Source organism: Coenobita brevimanus, chromosome 23, assembly GCF_032717465.1.
Source record: "Coenobita brevimanus isolate Jiangsu-jjx chromosome 23, ASM3271746v2, whole genome shotgun sequence".
Lineage (NCBI taxonomy): Eukaryota > Metazoa > Arthropoda > Malacostraca > Decapoda > Coenobitidae > Coenobita > Coenobita brevimanus.
In genome coordinates, this window is record NC_136976.1 from 70,290,723 (window position 1) to 70,305,787 (window position 15,065).

At 45.0% G+C, this 15,065-nt stretch overlaps 1 protein-coding gene across 1 annotated transcript in view; it reads left to right on the forward strand.

Moving 5' to 3' along the window:
• Nucleotides 1-1,272: 1,272 nt before the first annotated feature.
• Nucleotides 1,273-15,065, forward strand: part of LOC145392744 (muscarinic acetylcholine receptor gar-2-like) — a 166,263-nt gene continuing 152,470 nt past the window's right edge. The window contains exon 1 of the mRNA XM_080267040.1: nt 1,273-1,382. Within this exon, the coding sequence (XP_080123166.1) occupies nt 1,273-1,382 (110 nt within the window). The remainder of the gene's footprint in view (nt 1,383-15,065) is intronic.

Here is a 15,065-nt window from a genome sequence, read left to right on the forward strand (position 1 = left end):
AGGAGGAATGCATGCAGACAGTTCAGAGGAGCAGTGACCATTGAAGTAGCGATAGAAAAGAGATAAAGATGCAACAGTGCGACGAAGAGACAGAGGTTGAAGGGAGTCAGTAAGAGGAGGAGAGTTAATGAGACGAAAAGCCTTTGACTCCACCCTGTTGAGAAGAGCTGTATGTGGGGAGCCTCCCCACACATGAGAGTTGTACTCCACACAGGGGCTGATAAAACCCCTGTATAGAGTCAACAATCGTGCAGGGGTAAAGAAGGAACGGAGTCGGCATAGCCATCTATCTCTGCTTCCTACTCTGTCTGTTTATCTATCTACCTATATATCCATCTATTGTCTGTCTTTCCTGAAGCTGCAGTCTATAAGGGGTTGCCTAAACAAAAGGACCTTCAGGTGATTCCGTCCCTACTCATTAACAATCATTCATCCCACGACCCTCAACCCTCCCTTACATACCCCGCCAGCTCATCTTTCCACCCCATTACAGCTCTCACCCCATTACAGCTCACCCCATTACAGCTCCCACACCATTACAGCTCTCACACCATTACAGCTCACCCCATTACAGCTCACACCATTACAGCTCTCACCCTTACAGCTCCCACACCATTACAGCTCACACCATTACTGCTCACACCATTACAGCTCACACCATTACAGCTCCCACACCATTACAGCTCACACACCACATCCTCTGTCTTCACTGTGTCACCTCTCACATTTCACACTTACTCTCCTCATGCTCTTCACTCTGCACATTCTTCCCTTAGTGTGATCCTGCCCCTCACACTGCAGCACACCCACACCCCTCATTCTCACGGGTAGTTCACTCTGCCCTCTCATATTGCAGCACGCCTACTCACTCTACGTACTTCACTCTTACGATGCAATATACAACACGCAGATATTTCACACTGCCTACACGCTAATGCCGCCCCTCACCCCACACCATACCTACCTCATGCTTCTCATTCTTACGGTAATGAATCTAGGTTATATAGAATTTACTCTGCCCTCTCCACAGTGCTACCCCTGACTCTGCAGTACACTTAGGCACCTCATCTCACTCTCATAACACACTCTTCCCTCACTCTGTTCCTCATCCACACACATCACAACACACTAACCTCATCTCACTCCCATAACACACTCTCTCCTCACTCTATTCCCAGCCCACACACCACAACACACACTCACAGTGCCTCTCCCTCTCATAACACACTCCCTCCTCTGTTCCTCATTCACACACCACACCACACTCACACCATGCCTCTCCCTCTCTCAGCACAGTCCATCAGCACATCCTCAGTCAGCGATCTCTGGAAGCACCCGGTTGAAGTGCCCGAATATTTCCAGTCCATTAGGCTTGAGTCCAGGTGAGTCCGGGGGAGTACAGCAACAACAACAACGACAAAAGCAGCAACGAAAGGAACAAAGCAACAGCAACATTATTAACAACAGCAACAACCATTCCTCTTTCGTCTCACTACATCTTTCCCCTCGACTTTCCTTTTCCCTTCCCTTACTCCCCTTTTTTTTATCCTTACCCATTCCCTCTTTCTCCCCATTTTCTGTGTTCACCTTCTTTTTCTTCTCCCCTCTCTTTCTTCCCTCTTCTTCCCATCGTTTTCCCTCTCCCCTCTTTTTCTCTCAGCCCTTCATTCTCTCCCTTTTTCCCTGTCACTCTCCCTCAACTTCTCCCTCTCCCATCTTCTCCCTGTCCTTCTCTCTTCCTACCCTCTCACTGTAACCTCTTTTCCCACCACGTCGCCTCTGTCTTCTTCCTCTTCATAATATTTCTCTCTCCCCATTTATCTCTCCCTTCCTCTCCCCTTTTCCTTTCTCCTCCCTTCCCTCTTCCCTGTTATTTCTCCCCACTTACTGCTCCTCCTTCCTCCCCCCTCTTCTCCCCAGCATTTTTCTCCCTCTCCCTCCAGCGTCTTAATACCTCGGGCACTCTTTCCACACCAACTCTTCCCTCCCCTCTCCCCTCCTCTCAACCAGGTCCTCTCCCTCATGTCATCTCCCCTTTTTCTTTACCCTTCCCCTCCTTCCCCACTTTTCTTTCCCACTCTCTTCCCCTCTTTTGCCTTCCCTCACTTTAATACACTTTCTTCCCCATACTCTTCCCCATCCCTCTCACCCCCTCTCCCTCACCTCCCTTACCTGTCTTTCTACCTCTTTCCTCCCTCACCTCTCTCCCCTGCCTCTGCCTTCCCTCCCCTTACTTTTCCCCTTCCCCACAGCTCCCCTCATCTACATCCCCTCTTCTCTTTAACCTCTCCACTTCTCCTCAATCTCTACATTTCCCCTCCCCTGTCCTTCACCTCTCTCTTTCTACCTCCCCCTCCCTCTCCCCACCTCTCTCACATTCTCTGCCCCTCACCCTCCTACCCCCTAACCCCCTCCTTCCTCAGCCCCCACCCCTCGCCTTCCCTACCTTACTCACTTTTCACTTCCCCTACCACATCTCTGTTTCTCCCCTCCCCTTCCCTTCCCTCGTTTCCCCTCCCCCTCTCCCCTTCGCCCTCATCTCACTTCTCCCCTTCCTCTCACCTTCCACCTTTCCCCTCTCCAGACACCTATCCTACCTCGTCCCTATCTCTTACCTCCTCTCCCCCACCTCACCCTCATCCCCCTTCTTCTCCCCTCCCCCTCTCCTTACACCTCCCCTCCCCTCATCCCCCCCACCTCATAAGAGGGGGAAACACCTTCATATAACTCTCGTCTATTCATATAAACTCATTAGGGCTCAATATCGCTCACTTTTACCATGGCCCGCCCCTGTAACTTTTAATACTGTGCTGAGCGTTGGGTCAGGGCGTGATTAGAGGAGGGTATGGATGGATGGGTGGATGGTTGGTGAAATGGAAGGTTGGATGGATGGATGGATGGGTGGATGGTTGGTGGAGTGGAAGGTTGGATGGATGGGTGGATGGTTGAGTGGAGTGGAAGGTTGGATGGATGAGTAGATGGGTGGTTAGTTGGATGGAGGGTGGATAGTTTGTGGAATGGATGATTGGATGGATGGGTGGATGGATTGTTGGATGAATATTTACTTGACTACGTGGAAGATTGGATGGATAGGTGGTCTGATGATGTCTGGTTGAATGGATGGTTAATGATTGAGTTAGTGGACTGTTGATTGACTAGATGGTTGGATGGATGAATAGCTAATTGGACGGATGGCTGGTTGGATGGAGATGGACAGATGGTTAATGCAGTGTGGGTAGGAGGGTGGGGTAGTGTGGAGTGGTGTGGTGTGGTGTGGTGTGGAGTGGTGTCGTGTGATGCGATTGGGAGGATGTAGTGTGGAGTGGTGTGATAAGGTGTGGTGTGGTGTGTTGTGGCATGAATTGGTGTGGTGTGGTGTGGTCGATGGTGTGGTAGAAAGGGTGGTCGGGTCGGTAGTGTGGTAGGGGAGGGGGGACTGTGCCGGAGGGAATGACACTGGCTTCTTTCATTCAGTGTAAGAGTGTTGCATTGTTGAACCAGACAGCCATCGACCCAGCAGGCCTCTTTATGTCCCCCCCCCTCTCTCTCTCTCTCTCTCTCTCTCTCTCACACACACACACACACACACACACACACACACACACACACACACACACACACACACACACACACACACACACACACACAGGAACCATCTACCCACAGTGCCTATACGCTGTCCACTGTAATCTGCCTATAATTGCCATATTTACATCTTGAATGCTCAGGTAAAACAAGACACTAGAATATGATGCTAGTCACGAAGAAGTGCTGTGGAGCAAATTGGAGCCGTAACGTTATGGAAAGGGTGTAGAACCATATTGTTGTCGTATTTGGCCAGGTAAAGGTGGACTAATTAGAGTCATTATAGATAGTTACGGTGATCTACGTCCTTTTCAAGTATTTTCCCCGCATCTCAGAGAACACATACCTCCTCCAACGCCTCTACCAGACAACTCAGATCACCACCAAAATTTAATCACCTGTTTCGTGGACCACCACCCACGTATCCACAAAATTTAATTGAAATCCATCCATAACTTTTCGAAATATCTTGGGCACACACACAAAAAAATTCTGAACAGGGACTGGAACTCTGATCACAACCAAAATTGACTCAGCTCTTCCTTGGCCCGTGACCCACATATCCACGGAATTTCATTGACATCCATAAATTACTTTTTGAGTTATGGACAAACAGACAAACAGGAGTGAATACGTAACTTCTAACTTTCTTTGTCGGAGATAATAAGATGATGCCACGGCTGTGTTTCCTTTCCATAGCACTTCTTCGTGACTAGCGCCTTATTCTAGTGTTAATCTCTTGTTGATGCTCAGTACTATGGAGCTCGAGCTGGCGGTTTTAGGACAAGGTAAAGTGTAGGACTCCCCTCCCCTCCCCTCCCCTCCCCTCCCCTCCCTCCCCTCCCCTCCCTCCCCTCCCCTCCCTCCCTCCCCTCCCTCCCTCTCTCCCTCCCTCCCCTCCCCTCCCTCCCTCCCCTCCCCTCCTCCCTCCCCTCCCTCCCCTCCCCTCCCCTCCCCTCCCTCCCCTCCCCTCCCCTCCCCCTCCCCTCCCTCCCTCCCCTCCCCTCCCCTCCCTCCCCTCCCCTCCCTCCCCTCCCCTCCCCTCCTCCCTTACCTCCTCCTCCCCTCAGCCTCCCTCCCCTCCCCTCCCTCCCCTCCCCTCCCTCCCTCCCCTCCCCTCCCCTCCCCTCCCCTCCCTCCTCCCTCCCCTCCCCTCCCCTCCCCTCCCTCCCCTCCCTCCCCTCCCTCCCTCCCTCCCTCCCTCCCCTCCCCTCCCCTCCCCTCCCCTCCCCTCCCCTCCCCTCCCCTCCCCTCCCCTCCCCTCCCCTCCCCTCCCCTCCCCTCCCCTCCCCTGACCTCACCTCCCCTCCCCTCCCCTTCCCTCCCCTCCCTCCCCTCCCCTTCCCTCCCCTCCCTCCCCTCCCCGTCCCTCCCCTCCCCTCCCTCCCTCCCCTCCCCACCCCACCCGCAGCAAAGTGAAGGCATGCGAGTCCAGTTGGTTTTTAGGCGTGTGGGAAATTCGGTATGTGTGTCTAACTCCCTCATGCCCGGGACAACTCTAGTATTCTGTTCCTTCTAAGCCAGACGATTTATTTACCTGCGATGATAGCTATAAGTGGGTTAGGATTTCTTGACACCTTTTCGTAAGCGATTTATTTTACACATTAACCTTAACTTTTTTTTTTTTTTTTTTTTTGCAATTGAGACAGGTCGATATGATTGCAAAATAGATGGCATACAATAGACTGCGTAAATTGGAAAATGAATCGCTAACGAGGAGGTATTGCGAAGCCTCTCAAAGCCACGTAAACTGCTGTCCTTAATGTCCTAAGCTGAATGAAATCGTCTGATGCAAAAAGAATATAATAGTTAATAAAAGAATCGGTCTGAAGGGGTTATGTGGCTTTTGTGTATGAATTTTGAGGAGCAGTGACTCATAACACACACACACACACACACACACACACACACACACACACACACACACACACACACAGAGAGAGGGTTTCACAATTACTGAGCCATTCACAGGTAACAAAGGACAATTACTTTCATTCAGAGTTCTTTATTTTTTTTATTTTTTTATTTTTTTTTTTACATTAAATTCCTGATACTCAATTTTCTGACACTAATAGTATTCTTTGGCCTCAGAAATTACATTAATACTCAGACTCCTATAACTCACTCACAGCTGAATAAAATCGTCAGGGGTAGAGTGAAGTAGACTACTAGAGTTGTCCACATCACTAGAGGGTTAATAACAATACGAGATTTTAAGAAGCATGATATAGTAATTTAACTTTATTTAATATTTTCCACTACGGATTCTAAAATTCACCCAAAGATTAGATTTTTCGAAATGGAAGGGTTGAATTTGGTCTTTTCTGTGGTCCTTTCACCTTAACTTGGCCCAGATTTTCGTCCTTTTGCTGCACATTTCACGTAGCTCATTACTCAAAAGTCATTACCACGGCTTGACTTCCTTATCATAGCACTTCTTCGTGACTAGTACCATGTTCCAACACTATGGCTTGACTTCACTGCCGTAGCACTTCTTCGTGACTAGTATCATTGCAGCGTTAATTTCTTGGTTCAGCTCAGCCAAGGATGGGATGGAGGGATGGAGTGGAGAGGAATATGAGAGAGGGAGTTGTGAGTCGGGAGAAGGGCAGTGAAATGGCGGGGGACCGGGCGACATGGAGGCGATTTGTTTGTGGCCACCCCTTATGGGATTAAGGCGTCTGGCAGTAGATTGATAGACACATAGAACTCAGCATTGTAGATGGAGAGGTAGCAGTTTTAGGCCAGGTGAGAGTAAAAATTAGCTTCACCTTTTCACTAATAAAGGTAAATGAATTAAAGATAGGAAGAATTAAAAAAAGTACTCGGGCTGAAAGGGTTAAGAAAGCTCACCAAATCTTAAGAAAACTCTCCACATCTTCTCTACAACGATAATCAATAAAGGAGTGATTTTTATTTTTATGTATTTATTTGTATTTTATTTTTGATGGCGATGTGAACGAAAAATATCGGTGTCTGTTTTTTATCTATGATCGTGTTGCTTGTTAAAAAAAAAAAAAAAAAAGTGTTTTCGTCTTTCTTTTTTGTTTCTTATGTACAGTTTGCGTTCTCTCTCTCTCTCTCTCTCTCTCTCTCTCTCTCTCTCTCTCTCTCTCTCTCTCTCTCTCTCTCTCATTTTCTCTTCTTCCATCCTGCCACCGCAGCCCTTCACCCTTTGACTGATGACTCTCTCTCTCTCTCTCCCTCCTCCCCCTCCTCATGTCATAGCGGGGGGGGGTTGGGGGAGGGGGAGGGGGGAGGAGAATGTGAGGGATGATGAAAATGGTGGGGGAGGGGGAGGAAAGGGGGGGGAGGGGGAGGAAAGGGAGGGGGAGGGAGAACAAAAATGAAAAATATCGAAAAATATATAAATATGAGAAGATACCTGGGATATGTGAGGAGGCTGGAGAGAGAGAGAGAGAGAGAGAGAGAGAGAGAGAGAGAGAGAGAGAGAGAGTTTAAATAGGTACTATGTAAGATTATGATGGGTAAGAACAATGGTTGGATGAGAGAGAGAGAGAGAGTTTAAATAGGTACTATGAAAGATTATGATGGGTAAGAACAATGGTTGGATGAGAGAGAGAGAGAGAGAGAGAGAGCAGTAAAGAAAGAGAAACATTGCAATCCGAAAACAAACAGTAGAATTAATACGCGGGGAAAAATCGAACACACAAACAAACGAGAAAGAGGAAGAGGAGGGGGGGAGAGACAAGAGGTAAACAGAGGGAGGAGGAGGAGGAGGAGGAGGAGGAGGAGGAGGAGGAGGAGGAGGAGGAGGAGGGAAAGGGTAAAGAAAGGAAGAAGAGGAGGGATGGAAAAATGAAGAAAGGGAAAAAAAGAAAAGCATAGGAGATTTGAGGGGAGGAAGAAGAAGAGTGTAGATGAAGAAGAGGGAGAAGGGAAGGTAGGAGGTGGAGAAGGGAGGAAAGAAGCAAGGAGAGGAAGGAGGAGGAATAGGAGGCGGGAAAGATAGGGGAAGGAGGAGGGAGGAATAAAGTGAGGGATGGAAGAGGTTGTGATGATCAGGGAGGAAGAAGAGGGAAGATGAACGAGGTGGATGAAAATGAAGAGCAAGTTTCAGGGAAGGAGGAGGAAGAAGAGGAAGAAGAGAAAGGAGGAGGAGGAGATAGAAGAAAAAGAAGAGGAAGAGGAGGAGGATGCCGAAAAAGGAAGATGTGGGAGAAGAAGGAAGAGTGAAAGAGAAAGTAATGAATTGAGGATATAAAGTACAATATATTTTTAACAAACAGTAATCCGCAGACAGTAGAATTATTTAAGAAAATTACGATTAAATGTATCTTTCAAAAATAAAATGTAACAGACCTGGAGAAAATTAGGAATGTATAGTAATTTCCACCTTAAATAAAGTGTAAAAATAAATAAAATTGTTGCCCATATATTAATACTTATTTAAATATAACATCCTTTATTTTTATCTTTATTTTTTATATAGCAGAATTTTATTGTTTCCAGAATTTAAATACTAAACCATGGTTGAATGAATTCCGATGAGTTTTAATTTTAAGACAAGAAAAAGTCTCCTTGGTTACTAGTCAGATTAGCTCTCCAATCTGACCACACCAGGCCATCTCCTGAACTGAAAGGGGTTAGGGATCTTTACCAGTGGGTCCGTAGCAACCGTCACTGATGAATTTATTTAGCCGTAGATCATTATTATAGGTGTCAGTTTCTGCGGGTTTACGACAGAGAGAGAGAGAGAGAGAGAGAGAGAGAGAGAGAGAGAGAGAGAGAGAGGACTTTTGATGGTAACTGTATATAGGACTTTTGATAGCGACTGTGCACCGAAACAAGTAGGGGAACAATTATCTATCGGTATGTCTATTTTGTGATCTCCTGTAATACCTAATAACTCTTAATTACTGCATTGATATCTTCTTAATAGCCTAGTCTCTCTGAAGCTTAATTACATCATCATTAACTTACCTTTACCTGGTCGTTGGTCTCATTAATTATACTTGATTGGTTTTTCATGTATCTCTCCATCTCTTGTTAAATATTTCACCTGTAATTAGTCGAGGTGTATTTTTGAAGGTTATTGAAGGTATGCGAGGTAAGATTAGTGTTGAATAGGATTTATCTTTACCGTCCATTCATTCGTTCATTCGTCCGTTCTTCCGTCTGTCCGTCCTTCCGTCCATCCATCCATCCATCCATCCATCCGTCCATCCATCCATCCATCCATCCATCCATTCATCCATCCATCCATCCATCCATCCATCCATTCATCTATCCATCCATCCATCCATCCATCCATCCATCCATCTGTCCTTCCTTCCTTCCTTCCATTCATCCATCCATCCATCCAACCATCCATCCATCCATCCATCCATCCATCCATCTGTCCTTCCTTCCTTCCTTCCATTCATCCATCCATCCAACCATCCATCCATCCATCCATCCATCCATCCATCCATCTCTTACTTTAATCTCATCAGGAACGTAGGGGTCCTGGACTAAGCTCCCAGGACGACATTTAAGGTGAGGGTGACCAGCCTCGGACGTCCCTGAGTAGCATTAGGTGCACAATAAACCCCTTCTGGCCTTGGGTTCCTTCTTCCTTACATAAAAAAAAATCTCGTAAAATATTAATACAGATCCCACAACCATCCATTCTTATCTATCTGTCTATCTATCTATCTATCTATCTATTTATCTATCTTTTTATATATATCAGAATAATATAACTTTCTTGAACAAAAAATTTATCCTTGTGTTGTCAGTATGTTATGATGAAGAGAAGGAAAAGAGAAGAGGAGATGAGGGTGACAGAGAGGAATATAAGAGGAAATGAAGAGGGGAAATGCGAAGATGAGAAAGGAGGAGGAGGAGGAAAAGAGAAGAGATGAGGGCGACAGAGAGGAATATAAGAGGAAATGAGAGTGGAGGGGAAATGCGAAGAGGAGATGGGAGGAAAAGAGAAGAGGAGATGAGGGTGACAGAGAAGAATATAAGAGGAAATGAGATTGGAGGGGAAATGTGAAGATGAGAAGAGAGAAAGTGAAGAAAAGATAAGCTTGAGAAAATAAAACCAATAAAGAGATGATGAAAAGGTTTGGAAATTTAACTTTAATACCCCCTCAGTAGCATAGGGTCCCGGGGCTAGGCTAATCAGTCGAGGTTTTTAAGATATGACCAGTTAATCATCCCTGGGTGCCATTATTTTAGTACTGAACCCTAACCATCCCCTGGAAGTGAACCCATTATGGATCACTGGAGCGCCTAAACCCACTAGACCGCCAGGCATCTAATTGTTGGTGATATGGTTACCACCCAGCGTACTAAATGCTTTCCTAGGTTACAGAAGTTTCTTTTATCATTTAGTGTAGAGTCACCTGACGGTAGCGCTACGTCGAGTGAGCTGATGGTTGACGTTCCCACCTGTGAAGAGAGGGGAAATATATATAGAAAACCAAAATATTAGTTAAAAGAAGAGCATTTTTTTTTTTAAATTTAAAATACGAAGAAAAGGAAAAAAATGTGTATAGACGAGAGAGAGAGAGAGAGAGAGAGAGAGAGAGAGAGAGAGAGAGAGAGAGAGAGAGATTCTTACATGGTCCAAGTTTCCTCCCTCCCTCTCTCCTGTTTACTTAGGTTCAGCTGACTCCTGTGTGTGTGTGTGTGTGTGTGTGTGTGTGTGTGTGTGTGTGTGTGTGTGTGTGTATTTATTATGGCTCTGTATACGGTCACCCTGAGTGTGTGTGTGTGTGTGTGTGTGTGTGTGTGTGTGTGTGTGTGTGTGTGTGTGTGTGTGTGTGTTTATTTTGGAGACTGATCGGCCTGGGTTCTCTCTCCCTCTGTCTCTGCCCTTCTCCTCTTCCTCCCCTCCCTTCCTTTCCCCTCTTTCCTTACTCTTTCTCTCCTTTCCCAGTCTACCTTCATCATTTCCTTACCTCATTTCCTCTCTCCCTTCCTCCCTCCCTTCTTTTCTCTCTCCTTCCCTCCCTCCTTCCTTTCCTCTCTCTCTTCCTTCCTTTCCTTCTCCCTCTCAAACTTCCTCTCTTCCTTGGTCTCCATCCCTCCGCCCTTCCTCGAATCCTTTCCTCCTCCCTCTTTCGCTCCCTTCATCTCTACCTTTCTTCCTCCTTCCCTCCTTTCTTTCTATCCCTTGTATCCTCCCTTTCCTCCCTCTCCGCCGTCTTTCCCTCCTGCCATTCCTTCCCTCATCTTCCTCCCTCTTTCCCCCTTTTCTTGTTCTTCCTCCCTCCCCCCTTCCCCTTCTCTATCCTTCCTTTCCTTCCCTCCTCCCTCTTTCCCTCCTTCCTCTCTCATTCTGTCTACCCTCTTCCTTCCCTCTCGCTTTCTTTCTCCCACCCCTTCCCTCGCTCTTTCCATCTTGTTTCCTGCCTCCTTCCCTTTTCCTTTCTCTTCCCCGCTCTTTCCCTCTCTCATCCCCTCCTCTTTCCTCGTTCCCTCCCTCCCTCCCTCCTTCTCTCTCGCTCTCTCTGACTTCTACTTCCCTCTCGTTTTCTCCTCTCCTCTATCTCCCTCCGTCCCTCCCTCCCTCCCTCCACTTCCTGGCTTCACTTCGCCTCCTCATGATCAAGTGTCCCAGATTTCGTCTCTTCCTCCCTCAAATATTCTCTTATGTTCGCTCCAGTTTTCTTTTTAATACCAAAGCTGTGTTGTTTTAAGGCGAAACTATTTTATTTTTTTATTTGTATATCTTTAATTATTTCACATTAAAGTGTTTTGTACTCTCTCTCTCTCTCTCTCTCTCTCTCTCTCTCTCATACCACACCAATTTCGTTCCAAGTTGTATTCATATTTTTGTAATTTTTTAAAACAATAAATCGTTTACAAATAATAATCCTCATCCTCATATATTCCCAATTAAATAATAATCCTCATCCTCATATATTCCCAATTAAATAATAATCATCATCCTCATATATTCCCAATTAACTTCACACGATTTTCCTTAGCGCAGAGAAGCACCGTACGTCGAGGTTAACCCCTTTAATCTGGTGACATAGTATTAGATTTACATGTATAGACTGCAGACGATTTTATTCAGCTTACAAGAGACTTTTTAAAATACCGGGGTTAGGTACAGATTGCCATTAACCCCTCTCCCCCTCAGCATCATACCTCCCTCTGAACACCCCTTCTTCCCCTCCCCCTACCCTCCCCTTCCCCCACCTTCCCCCTCCTTCAACCTCACCCCTTCCCCTCCCCCTCTGCCCCCCTCTGAACACCCCTTCTCCCCCTCCCCTTCCCTCTCCCCCTCCCCCTCTGAACACCCCTTCCCCGCCCTCTCCCCCTCCCCCTCTGAACACCCCTTCTCCCCCTCCCTCTCCCCCAGCATCAACCCTTCACCATAAACAGTGGTACAATTGGAAAAAAAAAATGGGTCCCAGATATTTACCTTCTCATTCCCTTCTCAGCCCCTCTTTCCCCCTCTCTACATCCCCTTCCCTCTCCCCCTCCCCCTTCCCCTCCCTCTCCCCCAACCTCACCCCCATCCCTTCACCCTAAAAAGATGTACAATTGCAGGAAAAAATTAGGGGTCCCGGGTATTTACATTTAATCTCAGCTTTGGAATTTAACACGTCCCTCCTTTGATGTAAATTCCGACGACTCACGAGCAGAACCATTTATTTCATTTACAAGCCTCTATTTCCCCTCTTTATTTATTTTTATTTTTTAAGCATTTCGAATTCCCTGTGGTTCGGGTTCTGATTCCTGCTTTACATTATTTGGGTTTTATTTATTTATTTATTTATTTATTTATTTATTTATTTATTTATAAGCCTTCATGAGGATATATATATATTTTATTTTTAGGGTTCTTCAGTCTCCCCATCTCTCTCTCTCTCTCTCTCTCTCTCTGCCTGACTTGTGAATCCTACTTATTTTTATCCATATTTCATCTTACACTGATTGCGATCGTTCATGAGTAGGGATTAATTATACTTAACCTCGTCTACTCTACACTTTTCTTTATTCTTGTCTTTATCGCATTTTGGGCAGACAATTATTTCGAATTTTCTTGGAGGGATTTAAGCAACTCCTCATGTTATTTAGGATTTTTATTGACTCCTGCGGCGATCGTTCATGAGTAGGGATTTATTTCATTCAGTCTCGTTTGTTTTCCATTTATTTCCAACCTTTTCGATATCGGATTTTTTCATACACTCGCATTGCTCATTCTCTCTTAGCATTTTCTCATTCCGACTTATCCTGCAGGCATTATTATTATTATTATTATTATCAGTATTATTGTTATTATTATTATTATTATTATTTACTCCGGCACTGTACATCCTCCTTCATAAGTAGTCATTCATTTTCTTAAGTAGTCATTCATTTTCTTTAAGTCTGTTTTGCTTTATAAAGAGAAATTGTGTTTTTCTCTGCTCCTTTTCGTGACTTTCGTTCCTATTCGTTATTTGTATTTATTTATTATTTTTTATTTCCGTAGCGATCTTTAACCAGAAATCACGTATATCAGTTACGCTCGTCTGCTTTGCACTATTAATTGCATTATAATTATATTTCTCTTTCTTCTTCAGGTAAATGTGTAATTTATTTTTTAGATATAGCCTACCTTATATGTATGTATGTATGTTTTAGTGTGTGTACCTATTTATTTGCATGTATGTATGTATATATATGTATGTATAGGTGCATGTATGTATGTATGTTTATAGGTATGTGTGTGTGTGTGTGTGTGTGTGTGTGTGTGTAATTGTCTTTCTACCAGTCAAGCCATCAACCCATACAATAAATACAGATTAATATCCCCACCACTAAGGCAACAGAATCATATCAAGTAATTCAACCCCTTCACCACTATGACACCTTCCTCGTTTTAACCGCACAAGTACCAGACGATTTCAGTATTTCAGAAGGCTGTCTATGGGTCTGGGCGTTTGCTGAGTCTGTTATCTAACCCCTCCAGCTCGAAAAATCTCCTCAAGTCTGAATGAAATCGTCTGGTGGTGTTTAAAAAATCGTCTGGTGTGTAAAAACGTTTGTGTAAAACAATTGTCACGTCTGATTGTAAAAATCGTCTGGTGACGTGAAAAATCGTCTGATGGTGTAAAAATCAACGATGTGTAAAAAATCGTCTGATGGTGTAAAAAAACATCTGATGGTGTAAAAATCGTCTAGTGGAGTAAAAATTGTCTGGTGTAAAAATAGCTTGGTGTAAAAAATCGTCTGATGGTGTTAAGAAGTAAGTATAAGGACTATTAGGGGGTTTAAGATTGACCCTATAAATATAAATGACTATAAGAGATATATAGAACGGTAAGAAAGTGTGAGAATATGTGAGACAGTGAAGAAAATATACCTGGAATTGTAGAGAGAGGAGAGAGAACTTTAAGGAGGAGAAGGAGGAAGAGGAGGAGGAGGAGGAAGAGGAGAAGTAGAGAAAGTGGGATGAGAAGGAGGAGGAGGATGAAAATGAGGTTGTCTGAAATGAAGATAATAATTAGAGCAATTATAAAAACGTTTAAGAGACGAAGAAGAAAATGAAGAAATGTAAGAGAGATGGATGGTTATGATAATGATGATGACGATGATAATGATGATGATGTTGATGATGATGATGATGGAGAGAAGCATAAATAGAAGAGGAGGAGGAGGTTGAAGAGGAAGAAAAGGAGGAGGAGGAGGAGGAGGAAGAAGAGGAGGAGGAGGAGGAGGAAGAAGAGGAGGAGGAGGAGAAACAGAAGTAAGTGTGGAAGGCGGTGGGTCAATTTCACACCTGAGCAGATGGGATCCTAACGCGACTTTAAGACCAATATTACCTGTAGGTGAGGTGTTCCCCCCCCTCCATACCCCTCCTCCCCCTACCCCTCCTTGCCTACCTTCCTACCCTTCCTTCCCCTACCCAACTTCCCCATACCCCTAACCTCTCCTCTTCTTACTCCCTCCTCCTCCAACCCTTCCTTCCTTCCCCTACCCTCGTTGCCTCCCTACCTTTCCTTCCCCTACCTCTCCTCCCCTTACTCCCTCCTCCCCAACTCTTCCCACTTCCCCCCTTCCCCATACCCCTTCCCACTTCCTGCCCAAACTTCCCCTGCCTCTCCTGCCCCCTTACCTGCCTCTCCTGATACCTGCTTCCCCTCTTACCTGCATCATACCTTTGAAAATTACACCTGCTGTATTAACGTCACTTTTTGTTTTGTAATTTTGAGATGTCTTTTTTTTTTTTTTGCATATTTAGCTGTTCTCAGAAATTTTAGGTGCAAAGTAATAATTTAGTTTAACAGCATCAAAGAGTTTTAGTTCAGATTTTTTTTTTCAGTCTTTTACGATGTACCATAATATTATGATTATTGTATTTGACTCCTTTTTAATGTAATCGTCAATAAACCTACCTACCTGCCTACCTACCTACCTACCTACCTACCTACCTGCCAATAATTTAATATGTAAATAGTGTGATGAATGAATAGGTAATAAATGCGCAAACTGATAGATAGATAAAAAGATAGATAAATAGATACACG